Source organism: Mobula birostris, chromosome 30 (assembly GCF_030028105.1).
Source record: "Mobula birostris isolate sMobBir1 chromosome 30, sMobBir1.hap1, whole genome shotgun sequence".
Classification (NCBI taxonomy): Eukaryota; Metazoa; Chordata; class Chondrichthyes; order Myliobatiformes; family Myliobatidae; genus Mobula; species Mobula birostris.
Window position 1 is genome coordinate 9,481,943 of NC_092399.1, and position 22,682 is coordinate 9,504,624.

Sequence of the window (22,682 nt, forward strand, 5' to 3'; positions counted from 1 at the left end):
CAAAACATACGCTGGTGATATTAAACCTGATTCCGTTTCTGATTTACATCTATCACTTAAATCTGCTGAGTTCCTCCAGCATTTTGCATGTGACGTTGAAGATGTCCAGCCTCTGCAAAGTCCCTTCTGCCTTCCTGGCTACCCACCATTCTACTTATTGATCACCAAGTCATTTACATGTGGAAAACAACCATGGTCATCACCAATCTCTGTAGTCTGTGATGAGGCCACACTCAGGGTGGAGGAGCAACACCTTATATTCCGTCTGGGTAGACTCCAAACTGACTGCATGAATATCAATTTCTCAAACTTCTGATAATTACCCCCTTCACCATTCCCACTTCTGTCTCTCACCTCATCTCCTTACCTGCCCATCACCTCCCTCTGGTGCTCTTCCTCCTTCCCTTTCTTCCTTGGTCTTCTATCCTCTCCTATCAGATTCCCCCTTCTCCAGCCCTTTAGCTCTTTCACCAATCGACTTCTCAGCTCTTTACTTCACCCCCTCCTCCTCTCCCAGTTTCACCGATCGCCTACCACCTTGTACTTCTTCCAACCCTCCCCCCCTCACCCCCGCCACCTTCTTATTCTGACTTCAACTCTTCCAGTCCTGATGAGGTGTCTCGGTCCGAAACGTCGACTGTTTACTCTTTCCCTATAGTACCCCACTGCTTAGAGTCTTCCATCAAGAAAACCACCCCTCCAATGCTAACCTCTGCTTCTGGTAAGTGAACAACCTCTTTGTAGCCGCTACTCGAACCAGCCACCACCACTTAGAGACTAAGCACGGTGGGGAGGCGTTGACCCTGTAGGAAGTCCTCTGCAATCCAAATAACAAGGTTCCAAAGTCAAAGAATACGTCCCATCTTTTATTAAGAAACTAGCAAAACAAACAATCTTGAAGTGATAAAAACTAATGAAACAAAAACTGGCAATATAAAGAAATAAACAGTGTTAGCGTATTCAGCTTTCACCATTGTAATTAAAGTTCAAAGTACATTTATTATCAAAGTATAAATTATACAACCGTGAGATTCATGTGCTAACAGGCAGCCACGCAACAAGAAACCTGAAAGAACCCAATTTTAAAAAAAGACCAACACAGAGAGAAAAAAAAAACAAATTGTGCAGGTAACAGCATTCAGAACAAAAATGAGTCCATAGACGCAAAGCCCGAAACAGGCCAATAGCCTCGGTTCATCACACAGCAAGGCAAACCAGCACAAAGCTCGTAGACACGAAGCCTGGAGCAGTCTCACAGCCTGAGTGCCGCGGAGAGCAGAGCAAACGTCACAGAGTAGCGAGCCGTATCGGACTGACTCTCGACTTCGGTCCAGACACCCTGCCTTTTCAGAACATCTGGGCCAGCACCTAAACTGTCCTAAAACCGGGTTGTCCCCTGAACTACGACCTGGGCCCTGCCACAGCGATATGCTGGGCCGGGACCCCACTATCACATAATCAAACAAACTTAAGAGGTGAACAAAAAAGCTCAACACTCCCTTAGCTCTAAACTGACCCTAAAGACAAAGCTCTGCATCGCCAACAACCCATCCCATATGACAAACTACCTAAATACAGTGCAGATTGACAACAGATATATGGCTCCTACATTGTTGCTTTTGAGATGGACGCAGTCTTTAACAAAGATAGCATCAACAACTTCTCATGGCAATTTGTCAACTCACAGGTGACTGCTTACCTTGTTTTCTGCCTTGTTGCGAGATGTGTTCTGCCTGTTTCTGATGGGCTGCATTTCCGTGGTTCCATTTCTTGTGAAGATTCTCCAGCATTCTGCTGGCGCTTTCCGGGATCCTGGAAGACATTCCAGCAATTTTTCCACATCAAAACATAATATACAATCTGAGGGCACCAGGTTTACAATACAAATCTCCCAATATTCCGCCCACCCCCATTTGACAAGAACAATGACTTACTTACTGCCCGTTACACCACTGGTGTTTCAGGCAGCAATGAAGGTCCTCCATCTCCGGTGGCGTTCAGCACTCCCTTCGTCATGTCAGTAGCTTTCTCTCAGTTTTCACTACTGTCAGTCATGCAAGTCCCAGGTGGAGACTCAGGAATACCGTCACACTCAGATGCAGAAGGATTCATTGCTGTTTCAGTAACAGTTTTGTTCAACCAGTCAGGGCTGTTAGCCCTGAGCTGAAACCCCGAACCTGGAGGACCAGTGGACCACTCTTAGTCTGGTCTCTACCCTTTGACCTGTTTGGTATGAGTGACCCTACTGAGACCCAAAGCGTAAGGCCCTGACTCTAGCCAACATAGCTCACCAGGTCATTGAGGCACACAAGCCTCCTAACCCAACGACAAGGTGGAGGACAAGAGCAAAGAGAAGCTAGGAAAACATAGAATTGAGGAAAATGAAACAGGAGAGCAGTTTGCAATGCTGGTAAAGTGATATTAGATGCCATTTAATGAAAATATATAAAAAAAACTTTTCAGTGATGTACAAATTTTGGTATCACTTAGTGAAAGGAAATAAAACCAATTGCATGACCTTATCAGGACGGAGATTTCATGAGGAAAAATAATAGGCCAGATTTTGCTGTATGAATAATGTTTTGGTGAAGCACGTTCTGTGCTATAATGGGGAAACACGAATTAAACTTGTGGTATCTGCGCATGCATAGTTAAAATGCACCAATGTAGGGATCTCCTCTCCTGCATACGTCCAACAGAACGATCATCAAAGCATGAACTTGAGCTAATTCTCCACTAAGAAACAGCTTTGTGTTCAGGAACAGTTAACTACCCCTCAACCATCAGGCTCTTGAACCAAATGGGATAACTTCACTCGCCCTCTCATTGAAATGTTCCCACAACCTAAGGACTCACTTTCAAGGCCTCTTCATCTCATGTTCTTGATATTTATTGCTTACTTATTTATTATCATTTTGTTCTTTTTGTTGCTTGCACAGTGTGTCGCCTTTTGCATACAGGTTGAGCGCCCAAGTTGGTGCGGTCTGTCATTGATTCTATTATGGACTTTGATAACAAATTTACTTTGAACTTTCGAACTTTGTGAGGACACAAGAGATTGCAAGTGCTGGAAACTGGAGATGCTGGAGGAACCCAGTGGGTTGGGCAGCACAGGTGGAGTGAAACGGACAGTCAACACCCTTCAGCTGGACTGACAGATAGAGCAGCGGTCACCTTTGTAAAGATGTGAGGGGAAGGGACAGAACAAAAGCATAACAATCTTGATTGTTTTTGACATACAGAAACATTTAACAATTAAAATTAAGTGCCTAATTACAAATTACTTTTTTAAAATAGACTTTCTAAATTTACGAAGATGCTTAGAAATAATTAAAACATTAATTAACTACAATTAATTAAGAATAACATCAAGAGTTGAATCCCGTGCCATATTAGAGTGGGATTTGATTGATCATCTGTAGCATAAAGTGAGCCTTTTAATTTTTTAAATCTTCTGTATTTTCTAAATGTTTAATTTGCTTTATATATATATACTTTAGATCTAATTTATTACTTTCTTCCTTAATAATCCTCGTATGAGTTATACTAACCTCTCGGGGTTAATACTGCCTGCAGCTCGTTGGTAGTAACACTTCTACTTCTTCCACGTGGGACTTTACACGGACCCAAAGGAACTGACTAAATCTTGGCTCATTAAAAAATGACAAGTACAACAGTGAAGAACTCCCTCCTAGCTGCCTTCAATTTTGTGCTTCAGTTTCTAAGAAAATACATGCTAATCAACCATATTTAATAGTGATCGTTACAGAGGCTCAGTTAGAGACTTCCATACATTATTTAATTCACTCCAGCAGTACAAGACAAATTCACCACATAACATCTTATACAATGTAAAGACAAAAAAAAATCGTTTATTGCCTGTTTACCTTTACCTCAGGGACTTCGTCTTCCCCACATTTAGGAACGTCAGCGTCTTCTTTTACTCTTCCATCTGCAGCCTTTTCTTCAGAAATATCTTGTTCCAGTGTTGAGTTATCGTCTTCCTTAAGTATGTTTGATGAAGATCCGGACAAGACAGCATCCTGAGTTTCAGGATCTGCTTCACTGCTGCTTGGTGTGTGGTCTCTCTCATCTGCACTACCTTGCAGGGGACTTACCACGGCAATGCTATCGACTGTTATATGATACAGCTCCTCTGATTTCTCTATTTCAGTAATTTCGTAAATAGAATTTTGGTTATGCTTTTCAGACTTGACACTTTGATTAATCTTTTCATCCACTTTCAATATAGAAACATTTGTCATCAAGGCATCAACTTGATCACTTGCTTCTAAATCATTAATAACAAGGTAGCTTTTAGGCAAATGTGATGTATTTGGGGAAGATAAAGAAGAGAGATTATGTGTATGCTCACCGAGTGCATCAGCACCTATTCCGTTCACATCACCACATTTAAGTGAATCAAAGTTATTATCAATGTCATCATTTGAATCCTGGAGAATCGCATCTATTTCCTCAGATGTGAAGTTAGTTAGATCATCTTCATCATCTTCCTCTTCCTCCAGTTCCAACAATGAGTCATCAAGGTCTTCATTCTCATCTGATGTTTGATATGAAGAAACGGGCCTTGTGTCTGCAGCTACACCTGGATCTCCTGTCAAGTTATTCAACTGGAAGTGAAGTCGACAGTCCGCTGGTGACTCCATTATTTTGGAACGTGGTTTATTACCAGAAGACAAGGAACACATTTCTTCAACAAGTCTTGGCTTTTTGGATGGAACATGCAAATGAGTAGTGGGTGAAACTCCTTCCTTGAATTGAGGAACATTCAACTCTTTTGCAGAAGAGCATCCAACAGCTGCATTATCATTACCTTCAATCTTCAGTTCCAAGTTGCAAAAGACTCCATTTTCAGCTCCAGCCATTATTATTTTCACAGTGGATCTGTTACGTCCCCCTAAAAAGTATATATACTTTATTGATACACTTAATGTAGGGTCTTTAAAAGGACAGATGAAATGCTAGCAACAACTTGCATTTATATAGCACTCTTGACAAAGCTAAATGTCCTAAGACACTTAATATGAGCTCCAGCCAGACAGAATTTGAGCCCAGGCCGTAAAAATAAGCTGCATTGCTATGGCAACAAAGGGTTAGTCCAGGAAGTAGGATGCATGAAGGGAAAATGAATAAGAGGTTGACAATGAGAAGGCTCTGGCAGTGGAACCCAGGGCCATTGTTTAAATGTTCAATTTAATATCAGATAATGGATACAGTACACAACCTGAAATTCTTACTCTTAATAGACATCCACGAATATCAGAGAATGTATACAGTATACAACCTGAAATTCTTACTCTTCACAGACATCCACGAATATCAGAGAATGTAGACAGTATACAACCCGAAATTCTTACTCTTCACAGACATCCACGAATATCAGAGAATGTAGATAGTATACAACCTGAAATTCTTACTCTTCACAGACATCCACGAATATCAGAGAATGTAGATAGTATACAACCTGAAATTCTTACTCTTCACAGACATCCACGAATATCAGAGAATGTAGACAGTATACAACCTGAAATTCTTACTCTTCATAGGCATCAATGAAACAGAAGAAAACCCCAAAGGGTCAATGCCAGAAAAAACATTAGAACCCCAAAGGCTCTCCCAACCCCTCCCACACACAAGCAGCAGCAAAGCATCACCCCTTCCTCCCCCTCCCTATTTGTTCCAGCAGGAAGCACAGTGCCCACCGCCCACAAAGCAAGCAATTGCAAAGCCCATAATCTGCAGCCTGCATCGTGAAGTCTCCACTGTGATCAGAATCAGAGATGCTTGAATTGTCTCGATCTGGGAATTTGGGAGCAGCAAGAGGGTCCAGAGGTATAAAGGGATTTAAAAAATAGGGAAAATTAAACCAACTAAGACCCACACTAAGAGTCAGTGGAGGAATGGACACTGGTGCAGGTTAAGACACGGCAGTCATGGCCACAAGAAATGCAAGGTAGGAGGAGTGCTAAGGGTACAAGTTAGTTGGAAGCAACAAAGTTATGGCTACAAGTTTCAGCAGCAAGAGTAATGGCAGGTATAATGGCACCAGTGGACTTAATGTTAAGGACGTGGGGGCAGAAGTTTACCTGCGGGTCAAACAGGTCCCAAAGCTGCAAAAGATCCATTCATCCTCAGACAACACTAAAAAAGTGAGGGGGCAAAGCTGCAAACAGATTGTTGCAGGGACAGAACACAGCGATTATAATCTTCCCAACATTTAACGACTGGCTTCTGCTTATACATTCCCATTAATATTCTCAAAATAATGAAACTAGCTCAGGATTGGAATGAGGAGAGTGTCTTTATTCAAGAGGTGACATAAGTTTAGAGATCTCAAGGGCAGCACGTGTGCGTGGAGGCTAGCTCAACGCTTTACAGAGCCATTCCCAAAGCTGCCTGTAAGGACTTTGCATGTTCTCCCAGTGACCGCATGGGTTTCCTCTGGGTGTCCTGGCTTCCTCCCGCATTCCAAAGACGTATTTGTTGGTAATTTAATTGGCGATTGCAAAATTGTCCCACGATCAGGCTAGGATTAAAATCTGGGGATTGCTGGGCGGTGTGGCTCGAAAGGCTGGAAGGGCTCAATAAATAAATATAGTGATTGCATTAAAAATGAGAGGCTTCTGGATTTTATAGGATAGAAAGATGTATCTGAGGTTGGTGATCAGATTTAATCTTTCTGAAGGGCAAAATAGGTACGAGGGCTGATTGGCAGCTCCCAGTTCCATCCTTCAGGCTCATTATTTTCTTGTATATGGATGGAGAGGTGCAACTAAGCACTGTTAGCTGAGGAGGTGAGTCAGATGGGCTGGATGATGCCACTGCAGATATGGAAGTATGATGAGTTCTTGGGTGACGTCAACAACGGGCAACTTAGAGATAAGGAATGGTTGGGGATGAGAGGAGGGAGGAGTGGAAACGAGATACAAGAGACAACTTAAACACATGGAATGGTTGGGGATGAGGGAAGAAAGAAGTGGGGGAAAAAAGTCCAGAATGTTGCGGTTCCAGAGATTTTAGTGCAGAAACATGAGGGGAAATCATCGTCAGTGATTACCTGCCAGTAAAACAGATCTCTACATGCACTTAACAGAAGTCTAATACCAGAGGGCGTGCATTGAAGGCGAGAAGGGGTAGGTTCAAGGGGGACGTGTGGGGTAAGGTTTTTTACTCAGGAGAGTTGTAGATGCCTGGTATGGTGGTAGAGGTAAATACATTAGAGGCTTTTAAGAGACGTTTAGATAGGTTCACAGATGCAAGGACCATGGAGGTATATGGCCCTGGTGTAGGTAGGAGGGATTACTGTCTGGGTGTTTTTTTTTTGCTAGTTTGGCACAAAATTTTGGGCTGAATGGCCTGATCTTGTGCTGCACTCTTCTATGTTCTATGTAAATCTAGAGGAGGATGAGGCTGAACTATTGAGGCTTTTGTCCAGTGCAAACACAAATGGGACAAATAGTCTCCTTCTGCACTGTATCCATTCCATGATACTAGGCCCAAATGAGTAGCAGAAAATAAAGCTTCCGTCCTGGAAGTCACTGATGGTCCCAAGCCAGCCACACTCGCCTTGTCTGAGCATGGAAGACTCACCTCACTGTCCTTCTGCCCCATGGTGTCAGGTGGCAGGGTCACAAATGTGCATGTGCTTGCAGGGTCTGCAAGACATTACTTTCCACAAAGCAAAAACCCAATAGCGTGAATGGCAGCGATGCTTCACTTTCAAAGTGACGCTTTGAAAGGGAGAACATAACTACAGCTGTGGAGATCCCTGCTGCACCCGGTGATCCTGTGATCTCTGCCTCAGAGGCCGATGTTAGACTGTCTCTAAAGAGAGTGAACCCTCACAAGGCGGAAGGTCCCGATGGAGTACCTGGTAAGGCTCTGAAAACCTGTGCCAACCAACTGGTGGGAGTATTCAAGGACATTTTCGATCTCTCACTGCTAGGGGCAGAAGTTCCCACTTGCTTCAGAAAGGCAACAATTATACCAGTGCCTAAGAAGAATAATGTGGGCTGCCTAAATGACTATCGCCCGGTAGCACTCACATCTGCAGTGATGTAATGATTTGAGAGGTTGGTTATGACTAGACTGAACTCCTGCCTCAGCAAAGACCTGAACCCATTGCAATTTACCTATCGCCACAATAGGTCAACAGTAGACGCAATCTCAATGGCTCTCCACACGGCTTTAGACCACCTGAAGAACACAGACAACTACGTCAGGATGCTGTTCATCCACTATAGCTCAGCATTTAATATTATCATTCCCACAATCCTGATTGAGAAGTTGCAGAACCTGGGCCCCTGTACCTCCCTCTGCAATTGGATTCTCGATTTCCTAACCGGAAGACCACAATCTGTACAGATTGGTGATAACATCTCCTCCTCACTGATGATCAACACTGGCGCACCTCAGGGATGTGTGCTTAGCCCACTGCTCTACTCTCTGTATACACATGACTGTGTGGCTAGGCATGGCTCAAATACCATCTATAAGTTTGCTTACGATACAACCATTGTTGGTAGAATCTCAGGTGGTGATGAGAGGGCGTACAGGAGTGAGATATGCCAACTAGTGGAATGGTGCCACAGCAACAACCTGGCACTCAGTGTCAGTAAGACAAAAGAGCTGATTGTGAACTTTAGGAAGGGTAAGACGAAGGAACACATACCAGTCCTCAGAGGGATCAGAAGTGGAGAGAGTGACCAGCTTCAAGTTCCTGGGTGTCAAGATCTCTGAGGATCTAACCTGGTCCCAACATATCGATGTAGTTATAAAGAAGGCAAGACTGCAAATATACTTTATTAGGAGCTTGAAGTGATTTGGCATGTCAATAAATACACTCAAAAACTTCTATAGTTGTACCATGGAGAGCATTCTGACAGGCTGCATCACTGTCTGGTGTGGAGGGGCTACTGCACAGGACCAAAAGAAGCTGCAGAAGGTTGTAAATCTAGTCAGCTCCACCTTGGGCACTAGCCTACAAAGTACCCAGGACATCTTTAGGGAACAATGTCTCAGAAAGGCAGCGTCCATTATTAAGGACCTCCAGCACCCAGGACATGCCCTTTTCTCACTGGTACCATCAGGTAGGAGGTACAGAAGCCTGAAGGCACACACTCAGTGATTCAGGAACAGCTTCTTCCCCTCTGCCATCCGATCCCAAAATGGACATTGAATCTTTGGACACTACCTCACTTTTATTAAATATACAGTATTTGTGTTTTTGCACATTTTTAAAAAATCTATTCAATACATGTAATTGATTTACTTGTTTATTTATTATTACTATTATTTTTTTTCTCTCTGCTAGATTATGTATCGCATTGAACTGCTGCTGCTGCTAAGTTAACAAATTTCACGTCACGTGCCGGTGATAATAAACCTAATTCTGATTCTCTCCTGGAAGGTCTTACTCCTGACAGATTTAGACAGAAGACATGTCTAGGGCACAGTTTTGTCTTTTGTCAAAGCTGTCAAGGGTTAAAAGACCTTCTTCCATAGTGTATGACTCCGAGACCTCAAGTTATTATCCCCCTCTTACGTATAGAGACACTTCCAAATTATACAAGCTTAAGTCTTTGTTAAAAAAAAACTTACAAAAATAAAAAAGCTAATTATAACTATAGAAAGAAATAAATATGTTATGCTGAAGTTAAATAAAAATCCCCCTTTGGCTCTTAATTCACGGGTCCAGAATGCTATTGAAAACCCTAGTACTTGGATACCATGCTCTGGAAGACAGAAGAGGAGGAGATCTTATAGAGAGATACAAAATTATGAGGGTTACAGTTAGAGTCAGGGCATGCAGACTTTTTCCCCTCAGGTTGGGTGGGACAAGAACTCGAAGTCATAGGTTTCGGGTAATAGGTGAAATATTTAAAGGGAACCCGAGGTAAAGCATCCTCACTCAGAGAGTGGGTGCCAGTGTGCTAGCTTGCACTGATAGATGCAGGTTCAATAATAACATTTAAGTGAAGTTTGGATAGGTACATGGATGGGGAGAGATATGGTGCGGGTGCAGGTTGATGGGATTAGGCAGGATGCAGACATCCCACCCTGCAAAAACTCATTTCAGGGAGGTAGCACCATCAATTTGCAGGAGACTCCCGGAACTTCCGGGAGAGGTGGGATGTCTGCAATAGAGTAGCTCCTTAGCAGCTAGCTAGCTAGTTTAAATAACGTTAGCTATGCTAATGAACGAATGACACCTGTTAAACTCACCTCAACATGTCTTTTACAGTCTTAACCCACCATGGGCAATAGAAAAGTCACTGTTGCAAACAGTGCAGCGAGCAACACTGTCATTATTTTTGACCCCTATTAGGCAGGGGTACACTTTAGTGTAGTCTGGGGTGACGTACATTTTATTTTTTTCTTTTGAAACACTCTGCCACACTGACTTTTTTTGGAACTCTCTCGCTCGCTCGTAGTCGCTCTCACTCGCGCTTGCTTTCTCGCTCTTGCTCTCTCTCGCTCTCTCACGCTTGCTTTCTCGCTCTCTCTCTCACGCTTGCTTTCTTGCTCTCTCTCTCGCGCACTCTCTCGTGGTCACTTTCACTCTCTCTCGCGCTTGTTTTCTTGCTCTTGCGCTCGCTCTCTCGCTCTCTCTCGTGTGTTCTCTCATGCCCGCTCTCAAAAAAATCAATTTCCGGGACATTGTATATAATTTGCGGGCATCAAGGTGCCACTATTAATTTGCGGGAGACTCCTGGAACTTCCAGGAGAGGTGGGATGTCTGCAGGATGCTCGGGTTGGAATGAACTAGAAGGGCCAAAGGGACCTGTTCCCCTGCTGGAGTTTTCTATGGCTTCATGCCTGCAGCAGGATTGGAGAAGTGATTTCTCCGTGTAATGGCAAAGAACTCCACCAAGAGCGGAACCCACTGCCAGATTCGATGTGGGCTCTCGTGACAGATGCTGTGTATAGAGAGACATTATTTCCAGCCATCTGTCTTCTCAGCAAGTCTCGGTCTTGGATGTTCGCTGTGCATGCAGGGATGACCATGACTTAGCAATGGTCTGTGGTTCCAATCCTCAAACTAGCTAGATTCACCCCACTGTTGCAAAAAGCTAAGCAGCTGCAGCTAGAATTTATTTAGGTTTACAAAACCATTTCAAGTTAAGCAGAATGCATGTTCTTTAGTTTCTCAAAATCCCTCAACACTAAACTCCTTCCAAAGGAAAATCTGTACAATTACCACTGTAGTGACACTTTATTAATGGCTATGAAACCATCATGAATTCACAGTCTTTCTATGGACAAGTGAGTGGCAGAACTCCTCCAAAGAATATATTCACAATGTACCCTAGTATAAATCAGACATGTACTTCAACAGCAATCATTATCAAACCAAACTTGAAGTTCAGTTAAAATCGTACACTGTTTATTTAGCATCAAAAAAATATAAGATTCTGCAGATGCTGGGAAGCCAGAGTGACACACACAAAACGCTGCAGGCACTCTGCAGGCCAGGCAGCATTTTTGGAGAGGAATAAAGAGTCAACTTTTCAGGCCTAGACCCTCTATTAGGATTCGATATTTAGAAACATAGAAAATCTACAGCACAATACAGGCCCTTCGGCCCACAAAGTTGTGCCAAACATGTCCCTACCTTAGAAATTACTAGGCTTACCTATAGCCCTCTATTTTTCTAAGCTCCATGTACCTATCCAAAAGTCTCTTAAAAGACCCTATCGTATCCACCTCCACCACCATTGCCGGCAGCCCATTCCACGCACTCACCACTCTCTGAGTAAAAAACTTACCCCTGACATTTCCTCTGTATTACTGCCCAGCACCTTAAACCTGTATCCTCTTGTGGCAACCATTTCAGCCTTGGGAAAAAGCCTCTACTATCCACATGATCAATGCCTCTCATCATCTTATACACCTCTATCAGGTCACCTCTCGTCCTCCATCGCTCCAAGGAGAAAAGGCGGAGTTCACTCAACCTATTCTCATAAGGCATGCTCCCCAATCCAGGTAACATCCTTGTAAATCTCCTCTGCACCCTTTCTATGGCTTCCACATCCTTCCTGTAGTGAGGCAACCAGAACTGAGCACAGTACTCCAAGTGGGGTCTGACCAGGGTCCTATACAGCTGCAACATTACCACTCGGCTCCTAAATGTCCCAGAATCAAACTACAGTCACTAATCACCAACATCAGCAAATAGAGAAATAGTCATTTTGAGATTAACATGAATATATTTAATGGAAGAAAATACAACGTGCATCGTAACGAAACAGAATTGCTTCCACAGCTACAATTCTCAGTAAAATAAAGCAATGACGCAGACAGTAAAAGGTACAAAATATGTTCTTGTGAAGGGTCTTTGACTTTCTCCTTCCACAGATGCTGACTGACCTGTGGGTTGTTTCCAACACTTTCTGTTTCTAATTTAGCTACTAAGTTTAACAGATGATGTTCACAAATTAACTTTTATACATGGGAGGGATTTATATTTATATATACCGGGGGGGGGGGGGGTTATAACCTGGTACCGCTATTAAATATAAATTATAAATCCACTTCCCAAACGAGCAAGTTGCTCTTTAAACACATTGCTCATTTAACGTGAGAAACAATGACAACCATTTCAGTCTTTTGCATGAATCTGGCTGCGGTAATGCTAGTCAGCCACACAATGAGGCACTAAAGCACTAAAACAGAAACATACTACAAATAAAATAACATTAATTACAGTACTATAAATAATAAGATATAAGTGAAACTGAATACCATATTATATAAAGTACAACATAGCACCCTGTAGTAAAATGTCTTCTGTACTTTTAACAGCATATAGACTATAGGACCATGAGATATGGGCCATTTGGCCCATCGAGTCTGCCCCACTATTTCTTCATGGCTGATCCATTTTCCTCTCAGCCCCAGTCTCCTGCCTTCTCCCCGTATCTCTTCATGCCCTGACCAGGAAAGAATCTATCAACCTCTGCCTTAAATATACATAAAATCCTATCCTCCACAGCTGCTTGTGGCAATGGATTCCACAGATTCACCACCCTCTGGCTAAGGAAATTTCTCCTCATCTCCATTGTAAAAGGACGCCCCTCTATTCTGAGGCTGTGTCCTCTGCTGCTAGACTCTCCCACCATATCCTTTCCACATCCACTCTATCAAGGCCTTTCAACATTCGATAGGTTCACCCCTCATTCTTCTGAATTCTAGTAAATGCAGGCCCAGAGCCATCAAACGCTCATCATATGACAAGCCACTCTTTTAACTTTATCTTTAACTGAAACTTCAATCATAAGTACTTCTCTCTAACTTTCAACACAAATCACAAGGGAGCTCATTCCTGTCTCTGCAATCAGCTTTCTTTCCAGTTTCTTTGCTAACGATCTTTAAATTTAGATAATACTCACATATATAGTCCTCTTTAACTCTAGGCGATTTTGAGTAAATCACTCATCCCAGCAATCCCTCAGACAGCCTGTTCCCATGTGTAGAGGAAACCATTCTATCCAGACCTACTTGCATATTGCCCAAAAGTTTCCCTTCCCCCATCTCTCCTTATTTGGTAAAACAAACAGACACACCTATGATAAGGTGATTCACCAAACCCCATTTGACTGGTGGCCTTTATGTCAATCTTCTTGGCAGCTAGTTTGTGAAGATGGCTCCTATTAACCATTTAAATAGACACCTATATTAAAAGGTGTCTCTCAAAAGAAAAACATCCTTTCTCATCACATAAATATATGTATCCTGGGCATCTTTTGAAAAAGGAACATTTTTAAAAAGCTGATGATGGCTTTCAATCCAGCAATCAGAGTAACAAATGCTTCAGGGAAGAATCCAAGTGTGGTCCTGACGCGGGGTTCTGACCTTGAATCACCAACAACTCCTTTCATCCCCACAGATGCTGCTTGACGGTGTGCTTTAGCTGATTGATTGTTACTTCAGATTCCAGCCTCTGCAATCTCTTGTCTATAACCATTCGAGTTTAGTGGAACCAACAGAAACAAGTGATTTGCTGAAGAAATCCAGTAGGTCAAACAACATTCGTTTATTCATTTAGAGACAAGTTGGAACGGGACTTTCTGGCCCAACAAGTCACGCTGCCCAGCAACCCAGCTATTTAACCCTAGCCTGATCACAGGACATTTTACAATGACCAATTAACCTACTAAATGGTTTTGTATTCTGTATTTTTTATTAATTTTCCAAAATTATAAACAGAATAACAGTATTGATACAGAGAGATTGGAATAATCTTATTGTTGACAAACACGTACAAAAAAAGACTTCAAATAATACAGGTGTAATAGACTTCCAAACTCTTAATATAGTTAAACATAGAGAAAAAAGAAATAAAATGAAAAAAAATAATGCGAAGAAACCCCCCCCAAAAAAACAAAAAAAAACTAAATACTAAACCCGAAGAAAAAACAAACAGAACAAAACAAGGCTGGACCAATATCTTAAATCGAACAGGTTCAGTAATGTCGTCAACTCCGCTCCTCTATTCGTATATTTTAATAAGAAGGATTCGGAAAAGGTCAAATTACATCATACAAAAATGTTGAATAAATGGTTTCCAAGTCTATGGTTTTGTATTCTGTATTTTCGCTTGCTTTTCTTTGTTGCCACGCCACTTGTGCAATTTTTTGCGCATGGGAGGAGGGTTTGATATTGGATACTTTGCTTGGTATGGGTTGGTTCCATGGTTCTTCTTTGTTTTGTGACTGTCTGTGAGGAAAATGAATTTCAGGGTTGTAAACTGCATACATACTTTGCTTTAAATCTTTGAATTGGTACGCCTTTGAACTGTGGGAGGAAACCGGAGCACCCGGAGGAAACCTACACTGTTTACAGGGAGAACATACAAACTCCCTACAGATGGTGCCTGAATTCAACTCCAAACTACGGTACACCCCGAGTTATAATAGCATCACACTAACCACTATACCATCGTGGCACCTAAAAGCATCTAAAGGAATCGCTGATATTTCAGTCCTGATTTTGAGCGAAACAAGAAAGTGGGCAATTCTTTTCCCTCCCACAGATGCTGGTTGACCCGTTGAGTTCTTCCATCAGAATGGTTCTTGCTTCAGATTCCAGCATCTACAGCCTCTCTTGTATCCTTGGTGGAACAAAAGTTGCCATTTCTCTCCAAATTTCAGACTATGTGGAGTTCAGAGCAGGAAAAAAAGATTCATTCCCTTCAGTTCACTGTATTTTTTTTTATAAAGAGTTTATTAAAAAAGCTCTGAGCTTCTTGCAGCACATTTGGTTTAAAAAAAATTAGTCATCTTTTATTTATGCTCATTTACGAGGAGTTAAACTCATCCTTGCTACAGATCGTCTAGAGGATGAGATAAGCTCTTGAAAAAGACTAAACTTTCCTATGCTTCAAAAACACTTCACTGGCTTTGCTATAATTCTTAAAGGTCATAATAACTTTTTCATTTCTAAAATAAATTATTCATTAGCTATAAAGTACATTTCAAATCTTAAATTAATTTCTCTCCCTTTAAAGAAAAACTTCTAAAGATCACAGGATGGAGAGGGTCATTAATTTTCTATGCAGAGAGATTGTAATACCATGACAACCAATCGCTTCTTAATTGATTCCGGGATTTCTGCACCACCATTTCTGGAAGTCTATTCCACGAGATATGAAGAAAAGTCCTTTGAGTTATTGGTCCTAAACTCATCTTTTATCTTTTAATTTATATTTTGTTTTCTCTGAGGCCACTGTTGGTCAGGGTCGACAACGGATACTGCATCCTAGTTGTCTAAACACACAAGCCATGGCAATACGATATGGAGAGCAAGCTGTTGTTCATGCAGCTAGCCCCCCCGCTCCACACAGCTGATGAATCCAAAGGAAAAGCAGAGCCTGATACAGTTTGGGACCAGCGCTGGAGTTGACAGTCAGCATTGAACTCAACGTAGCACTGCCTTACGGATTCCAGCACCGGATTTTTCCCTCGGGGTTTAATCGCGAAGCCTGCGCAATGTGGGTGTAGCCACAAGGCAGCAAGGGTTTGAAATCAGAGTTTTCTTTCTCCTCCTTGAGCTGCCAACCATGGCTGATGAGCCCCATCTGCCAAAAATGTCTAGTTTTAAGGCACCAGTAACCAGTTTTTACCCCTTCGCCTGCCAGTAGAAACAGACCCACAGGGCTTAATAGCTAAGCCACACATGAAGGCCAGGAGCTGGACTTGGTTGTCGCCTCACTATAGGAAGGATGTGGAAGCATTGGAAAGGGTACAGAGGAGATTTACCAGGATGCTGCCCAGTTTAGAGAGTATGCATTATGATCAGAGATTAAGGGAGCTAGGGCTTTACTCTTTGGAGAGAAGGAGGATGAGAGGAGATATGATAGAGATGTACAAGATATTAAGAGGAATAGATAGAGTGGAAAGCCAGCGCCTCTTCCCCAGGGCACCACTGCTCAATACAAGAGGACATGGCTTTAAGGTAAGGGGTGGGAAGTTCAAGGGGGATATTAGAGGAAGGTTTTTTACTTAGAGAGTGGTTGGTGCGTGGAATGCACTGCCTGAGTCAGTGGTGGAGGCAGATACACTAGTGAAGTTTAAGAGACTACTAGACAGGCATATGGAGGAATTTAAGGTGGGGGGTTATATGGGAGGCAGAGATTAAGGGTCGGCACAACATTGTGGGCTGAAGGGCCTGTACTGTGCTGTAATATTCTATGTTGTCAGAAGCTATTCGAGGCACACGCCATTGGGAGCCTTTAATAGGTTGTGGGAGCCTGTCCCCACTACAAACCCCGGCTATAGCAACCTTCTGAGACATCTTTCCAGGTCACAGTGGGCGCCATGGTAGCGTGGTGGTTCTGAAGTTCAAAGTTCAAGTCCGGTGCCATTCAGTAAGCAGCCTCCGTACATCCTCCCCATGGAATGCATGACTTTCCTCCCACAGTCCAAAATGCAGCCTGCGATTAGGTTAGGGTTAATCGGGGTTGTGGAGTTGCGGGGCCACCGTGGCTCGAAGGGCCAAAAGGGCCTACTCCACCTTGTATCGCTAAATAAAAAGTCGGTGTGCTTCGTTCTTCCTTCATGACTCAGATCCCCATCACAGGAACTCAACTTCTTCCCTGCACACTGAAAATCTCCCCTGTAGCCTAGCAACCAGCACAGGAGGCGGAATTCAGAGTAGCCAGGGGGCTAAACAAGTGATCATCGCTCTCTCTGAATTGCATTCAGTAGCTCTCACAACCTCATTTAGCTACAATAACTGCCATGCATTGGTATGCACCAGTGAGCCCAATGTGCCTGTCGTTCTCGACATCCATCTCGTCAACATCTCGTACACAATAATTAACTCAGCATGAAGGTGATTCAGCGTCGTGTGGGGAACACCACACAAATGCAGCTTAACGTCAAAGTTCTGTTCAAAGATATTTAGCTGCTCAAACAGTACGTTGCTTATCATTCGTTGGGAGCAATTTTGAACGGTATTATCCAACAAGATTTTAAATATTCAAAAATGGCAGAAAATATCTGAAGATCATTGCATTTTGAAGTTCCCAGATGTGTGCCAGTTTAATTCCGTTCCTCATTCCCACAACAACCTGTTTGTCCTTGGACTCCTCCACTACCCAGTGGAGCACTCAGTAGTCTACAACTCAACAGCATGAACATTCAGTGTTTGCACCACCTCTGATCCTGTTTTCTCCCTCCCTCACCCTGATCTACCTTCTCCACCTGCCCCAAACCTCCAATGCCCTCGTCCTTTCACCTTCTTTGCCTATTTGATTTGCCCTTCCCCTACACACCCCTTCCGCTGGATCCCTTCCCCCTACTGTTCCCATCTGCTCTCACTACCTCCACTTTCCTGTCAGATTCCATCATCTTCAACCAGTCACTATCTCCACCAATCACCTTCTCTTTCCTGTCAGATTCCATCATCTGCAGCCAGTTGCTATCTCCACCAATCACCTTCTCTTTCCTGTCAGATTCCATCAACTTCAGCCAGTTGCTATCTCCACCAATCACCTTCTCTTTCCTGTCAGATTCCATCATCTTCAGCCAGTTGCTGTCTCCACCAATCACCTTCTCTTTCCTGTCAGATTCCATCATCTGCAGCCAGTTGCTATCTCCACCAATCACCTTCTCTTTCCTGTCAGATTCCATCATCTTCAGCCAGTTGCTATCTCCACCAATCACCTTCTCTTTCCTGTCAGATTCCATCATCTTCAGCCAGATTTTGCCTCCACCTTCCAGCCACTGCTGCTCTTTTCATTCTTTTCTCCATCATAGCCTATCACCCCTCTCCACCTGAATCCATCTCTCACACCACTGCTTTCCCCTCAAGTCTTTATCCTGACTCCCTCCCTTTGACCTTCCAGTCAAGATGAAAGATCTCAATCTGAAATGTTGACTGGACATTTCCTTCTACAGATGCTACCTAACCCACTAAATCGCCTCTCAAAGATCCCATCGTGAGAGGAGGAAATGGGTAAGGGTGGCCAACAAGGGGCTCTGGTGAAGCCGTAAAGGCCAATCCCTGTATGGTAGAAACAATAGATTACAGAAGCATTGATGATCTTCAACCACACCATTGACTTTGGACAATGGAGATGGGAACACTGGGAGCTCAGGGTCCAGGAAGAAGAAAAACCTGCTAAATTCCTCCAGCAGTTTATTTTTTGACATTTCTACATACAGCTTAGTTACTGGTACATGTTCACCAGTACATCCATTAAAAATTCTTACACTTACATTACATCTGCATTCTACTACAGCAGGAGTTCCCAAACATTTTAATGTCATGGACCCCCCAACAAGGGGTCCATGAACCCCTGTACTACACAGAACCAATCTTAAGTCAGTAAAAATGCTTTTGCCTCTATCATCAGGTCAGTAGTACCAATTCTCACTCCAGAATATGATTATATAATCCATTATGCTCCATTAATGAAACAGCAAGAGTTTATCAGAATATATTCCTCAATCAACATCACAGTTTTATCAAGTTACATTGTTATTCTCCTCCACGCCTTGTGGCATGCCGGCTGTCAACCTTGCCGTTTCTTGAGCATTTTTCTGTTTTTTTTACGAGGATGAGTTGCTCAACCCAGCACGGATGGAAAGCATACAAGGAACTGGCCGGATTCGAACCTGGGACCACTCGCCTCGAATTCTGGTGCTGGTGCCACTACACCACTGGCTGGCATCAAATTACCTGGCCACTTCCAAAGATTTATGTCAAAACTCCTCCTTCTCCTCGCTCCTTGTAGCCCCTTTAAGATAGAGCTATACTTCACAGAGCCCATAATCCTTCCTTGTACTAAGATGGACGTGGGACAAATTTACCCTGGTTCTCGCGTGCCTGCATTGTCCTCAGTGCAGGGGGAATATTATGTACATTTCATTTCCCTGAAAACTATGGGACCTGGTGAAGAAGTTGAAGATATTATGGCCAGTGTTGTGTGGGTTAGGATCTTCCCACCCCTCCCCATACACCCAGCTCTGGTTTGCTACACATTTTCCTCACGGAAGCTGCACGCACTCCACGCAATTGCAATCTGCAAGTGCTCGCAACTGAGGCATGTTACACTCCCTACTGCAAGCAATGCTGATTATGTATCTGACATAAGAGACCCGTAGTAAGGGATAGTGAATTCTTGGCTCCATAACACCGTAGAGATCAGGGGAGATAATCACATAGCAGAGAGATAAAGGACGACTCTACACCAAGCAGTGAATATCTGTCATAGTCTCAAGGTAGTCACAAATTGTAGATTAAAGTGAAGTCAGTCTAGATACCAGCCTAACACTAACTTCATACATTCATGAAGGAAGCTTTCCTGTGGTGGGGGTGTTGGGATCAGATGGCACGACCTCAGAGTGGAGGGACGTCCATTTGGAGCAAAGACATGGAGGAATTTCTTTGGCCAGGGAGCGGTGGGTCTGTGGAATTTGTTGCCATAGGTGGCTACGGAGGCCAAGTTATCAGGTATATTTAAGGAAAGAGGTTGATAGGTTCTTGATGAGTCACATGTAGGGTTGTGGGGAGAAGGTGGGAGATTGGGGCTGGGAGGGAAATAGATCAGCCAAGATGAAACGGTGGAGCAGACTCAATGGTTCAAATGGGCCTAATTCTGCTCCTACATCTTATGGTTTTATGAAGTAATAATGGAATGACTCACAGTTCATGTGAACCACAGGCTTACCTCACTCTATGCGTACATAGTACATGCAGGGTAGAGATGGTGGATGGAAAAGCTGACAAAAACAATGAAAAATTGGATTGGGGAGAACTTGTTCCCGGACAAGCAACTCTCCTTGTTATAAAGGAAAAAAAATTGTTCTTAAGATAATCACAGGACTCCACGTGAATCCTTTCCATCTTCAACAGGGGTCTCCAGACTGGGGTCCGCAGACCTTTGCTTAATGGCAACAAGAGAAAATCTGCAGATGCTGGAAATCTAAAGCAACACACACAGAATGCTGGAGGAACTCAGCAGGCCAGGCAGCATCTACGGAAAGGAGTAAACCATCGACGTTTTGGGCCGAGACCCTTCGGTAGGACCTTGCTTAATGGTATTGGTCCATGGCATAAAAAAGGTTGGGAACACGCAACAATTCAGGAACAGTTTCTTCCCCTCTGATATCCGATTTCTGAATGAACATTGAACCCATGGACACTACCTCACTACTTTTTTAAATTTCTATTTTAGCACTACTTACTTAACTATTTGATTTATATATACTTGCTGTAATTCATGTTTTTCTCTATCATGTATTGCATTGTACTGCTGCTGCAAAGACAACCAATTTCACAACGTATGCCGGTGACATTAAACCTGATTCTGAATCCCGGATCTACAAAATCCAAGACCATCAGCACTCTAATGATACATTGTCACACTGAAGCGTGAGACCAATATTCCATCTCAACGGTGCAACCTCAGCCAACAGCCGCCTGATTCGGAAGGTGCGGACGCTACCGCTGAACTGGCACTTATAGCAATTAGTGATACTGACACATAGTTCCTGCAGCCCAGGTTTGGGTGCGACGCTTGGAGTTTGTGTGTTCTCCCTGTGACCTCCCATCGCTCCTTCACATCCCATAAACCTGCTGATATTTAAAAGACTGAAATGAATTACCCTGGTAGGAGAATCAGTGGACAGCTGGCGACCATGTCAGTGAGAAAGCGTTACAGGAAGATGGCGTTTAGCGCCACGCTATTACAGCTCGAGGCGTCAAAGATCGGAGTTCAATCCCGGCGTCCTCCATAAGGAGTCTACAAGTCCTCTCCATGGAACGTGTGGGTTTTTTCCCACGGGCTTTGGTTTCCTCCTGCAGTCCAGAGATGTGCTGGTCAGTAGGTTAATTGTCCAATGATTAGGTTAGGGTGAAATCGGGCGTTGTCATGGGTTGCTGGGCAGTGTGGCTCAAAGGGCCAGAATGGCCTATTCTGCGCTGCAACACTAAATAAAAAACAAACAGAGGGCAACAAAGCCAAGGGAAATGTTGCAGCAGCTGACATTAACTTTATGGGATAGAACTTTTCTTCCTGCATTGTACGTGTGGAAGAAAAAATTTTTAAAAAATTAAATTTTGTTGACAAGTTTGACTAGCTAAGTATTGCTCAAGATGTGGGTCATGAGTGACAGAATAAGATGCAGACAATGCCTTGCTTGTGCGAGCCAACAATAGGTCATCCCAATAATGAGGTATGATTAACCTTTGTCCGGCTAATAGGGGAACTGACTGCAGATGTACAGTGCTTTCTTTTCTTGCGGGAACATTTGTGAACTGCCAGATACCTCACCGGTGCTTCTTAAAATGACTGACTAGGTATGTTCAGCTGCTGGCTATTGCCCAAAATTCACTGCGTAAACTTAAGATGTAACCTGACATCAGTGGAGTCGCAAGGCAACGGCTCCCCTGTGATCACGTATTAAAGAGTTAACCGTATACCGAGGTCTGTGTCTGTTTCTGTTTGGTAAATTCTCTTACACTAAAATACGGTGAAACAAAGCAGAAACTCTGACAGTAATCTGGCAACGATCCCTGTGATACGGAATTCCGAATAGGCCCACCCGTGAGTCTTGCTTGAAAGGGTATACGCCAAGTCCGGACAGAGGTGCCAGAGCTGTCCCACGTCGGCCAGTGACCACCCCCGACTGAGTTCAAGCAGAGAGACAAGATGGGGAACAGAAGAAAGGACACCAAGGGCTCCGGGAGAGTCAATTTAGACTAAATGTAAGAGAAGAGACCTCCGTGTATGGTAAATGGTTTTCCAACCAGAGGGGAAAAGGTATCGTAAGTATTGCCTGTAAAGAACATTAAATTTTGTATAGTTGCTAACAGATTGCTTTAACAGTAACTGGAGGAGGAAAGTGGGTAATAACAATGGTAATTTTCAATACAACACTCAAGGGAAAAAAACCCAGCGTGAATCATCTCTCCAGTCAAGGCCTGCTAGCCTGCTGACAAAGATGCCGATGAAATATGTTATGCTTTATAAAGCCGTGGTAAATAATCAAATTGCAACCGTGGTAAATAATCAAATGCCTTTATCAAAAAATGTTTAAGACATTAAAATGGATCGACTTTGAGGCTGCATCTGGCTCTACAGAACTGTCTGTGCAACTTCAGGCAAGAGGAATCCCTTCCATCTGTAAATTGGTCACTTGGTTCAGTATAAA

At 43.2% G+C, this 22,682-nt stretch overlaps 1 protein-coding gene across 4 annotated transcripts in view; it reads right to left on the reverse strand.

Moving 5' to 3' along the window:
• The window catches only part of LOC140190432 (uncharacterized), a 76,472-nt gene that overhangs the window by 23,523 nt on the left and 30,267 nt on the right, over nucleotides 1-22,682 (reverse strand). For 2 of the 4 annotated variants that reach the window (XM_072247001.1, XM_072247002.1), the window contains exons 2-3: nucleotides 3,888-4,918; nucleotides 1,700-1,812 (exon numbers count right to left, since the gene is read on the reverse strand). In XM_072247001.1, the coding sequence (XP_072103102.1) occupies nucleotides 1,700-1,812; nucleotides 3,888-4,886 (1,112 nt within the window). In that variant the 5' untranslated portion in view covers nucleotides 4,887-4,918. Of the gene's footprint in view, nucleotides 1-1,699; nucleotides 1,813-3,887; nucleotides 4,935-22,682 lie in introns of all 4 variants that reach the window. The other 2 variants (XM_072247000.1, XM_072246999.1) reach the window with 2 other exon arrangements.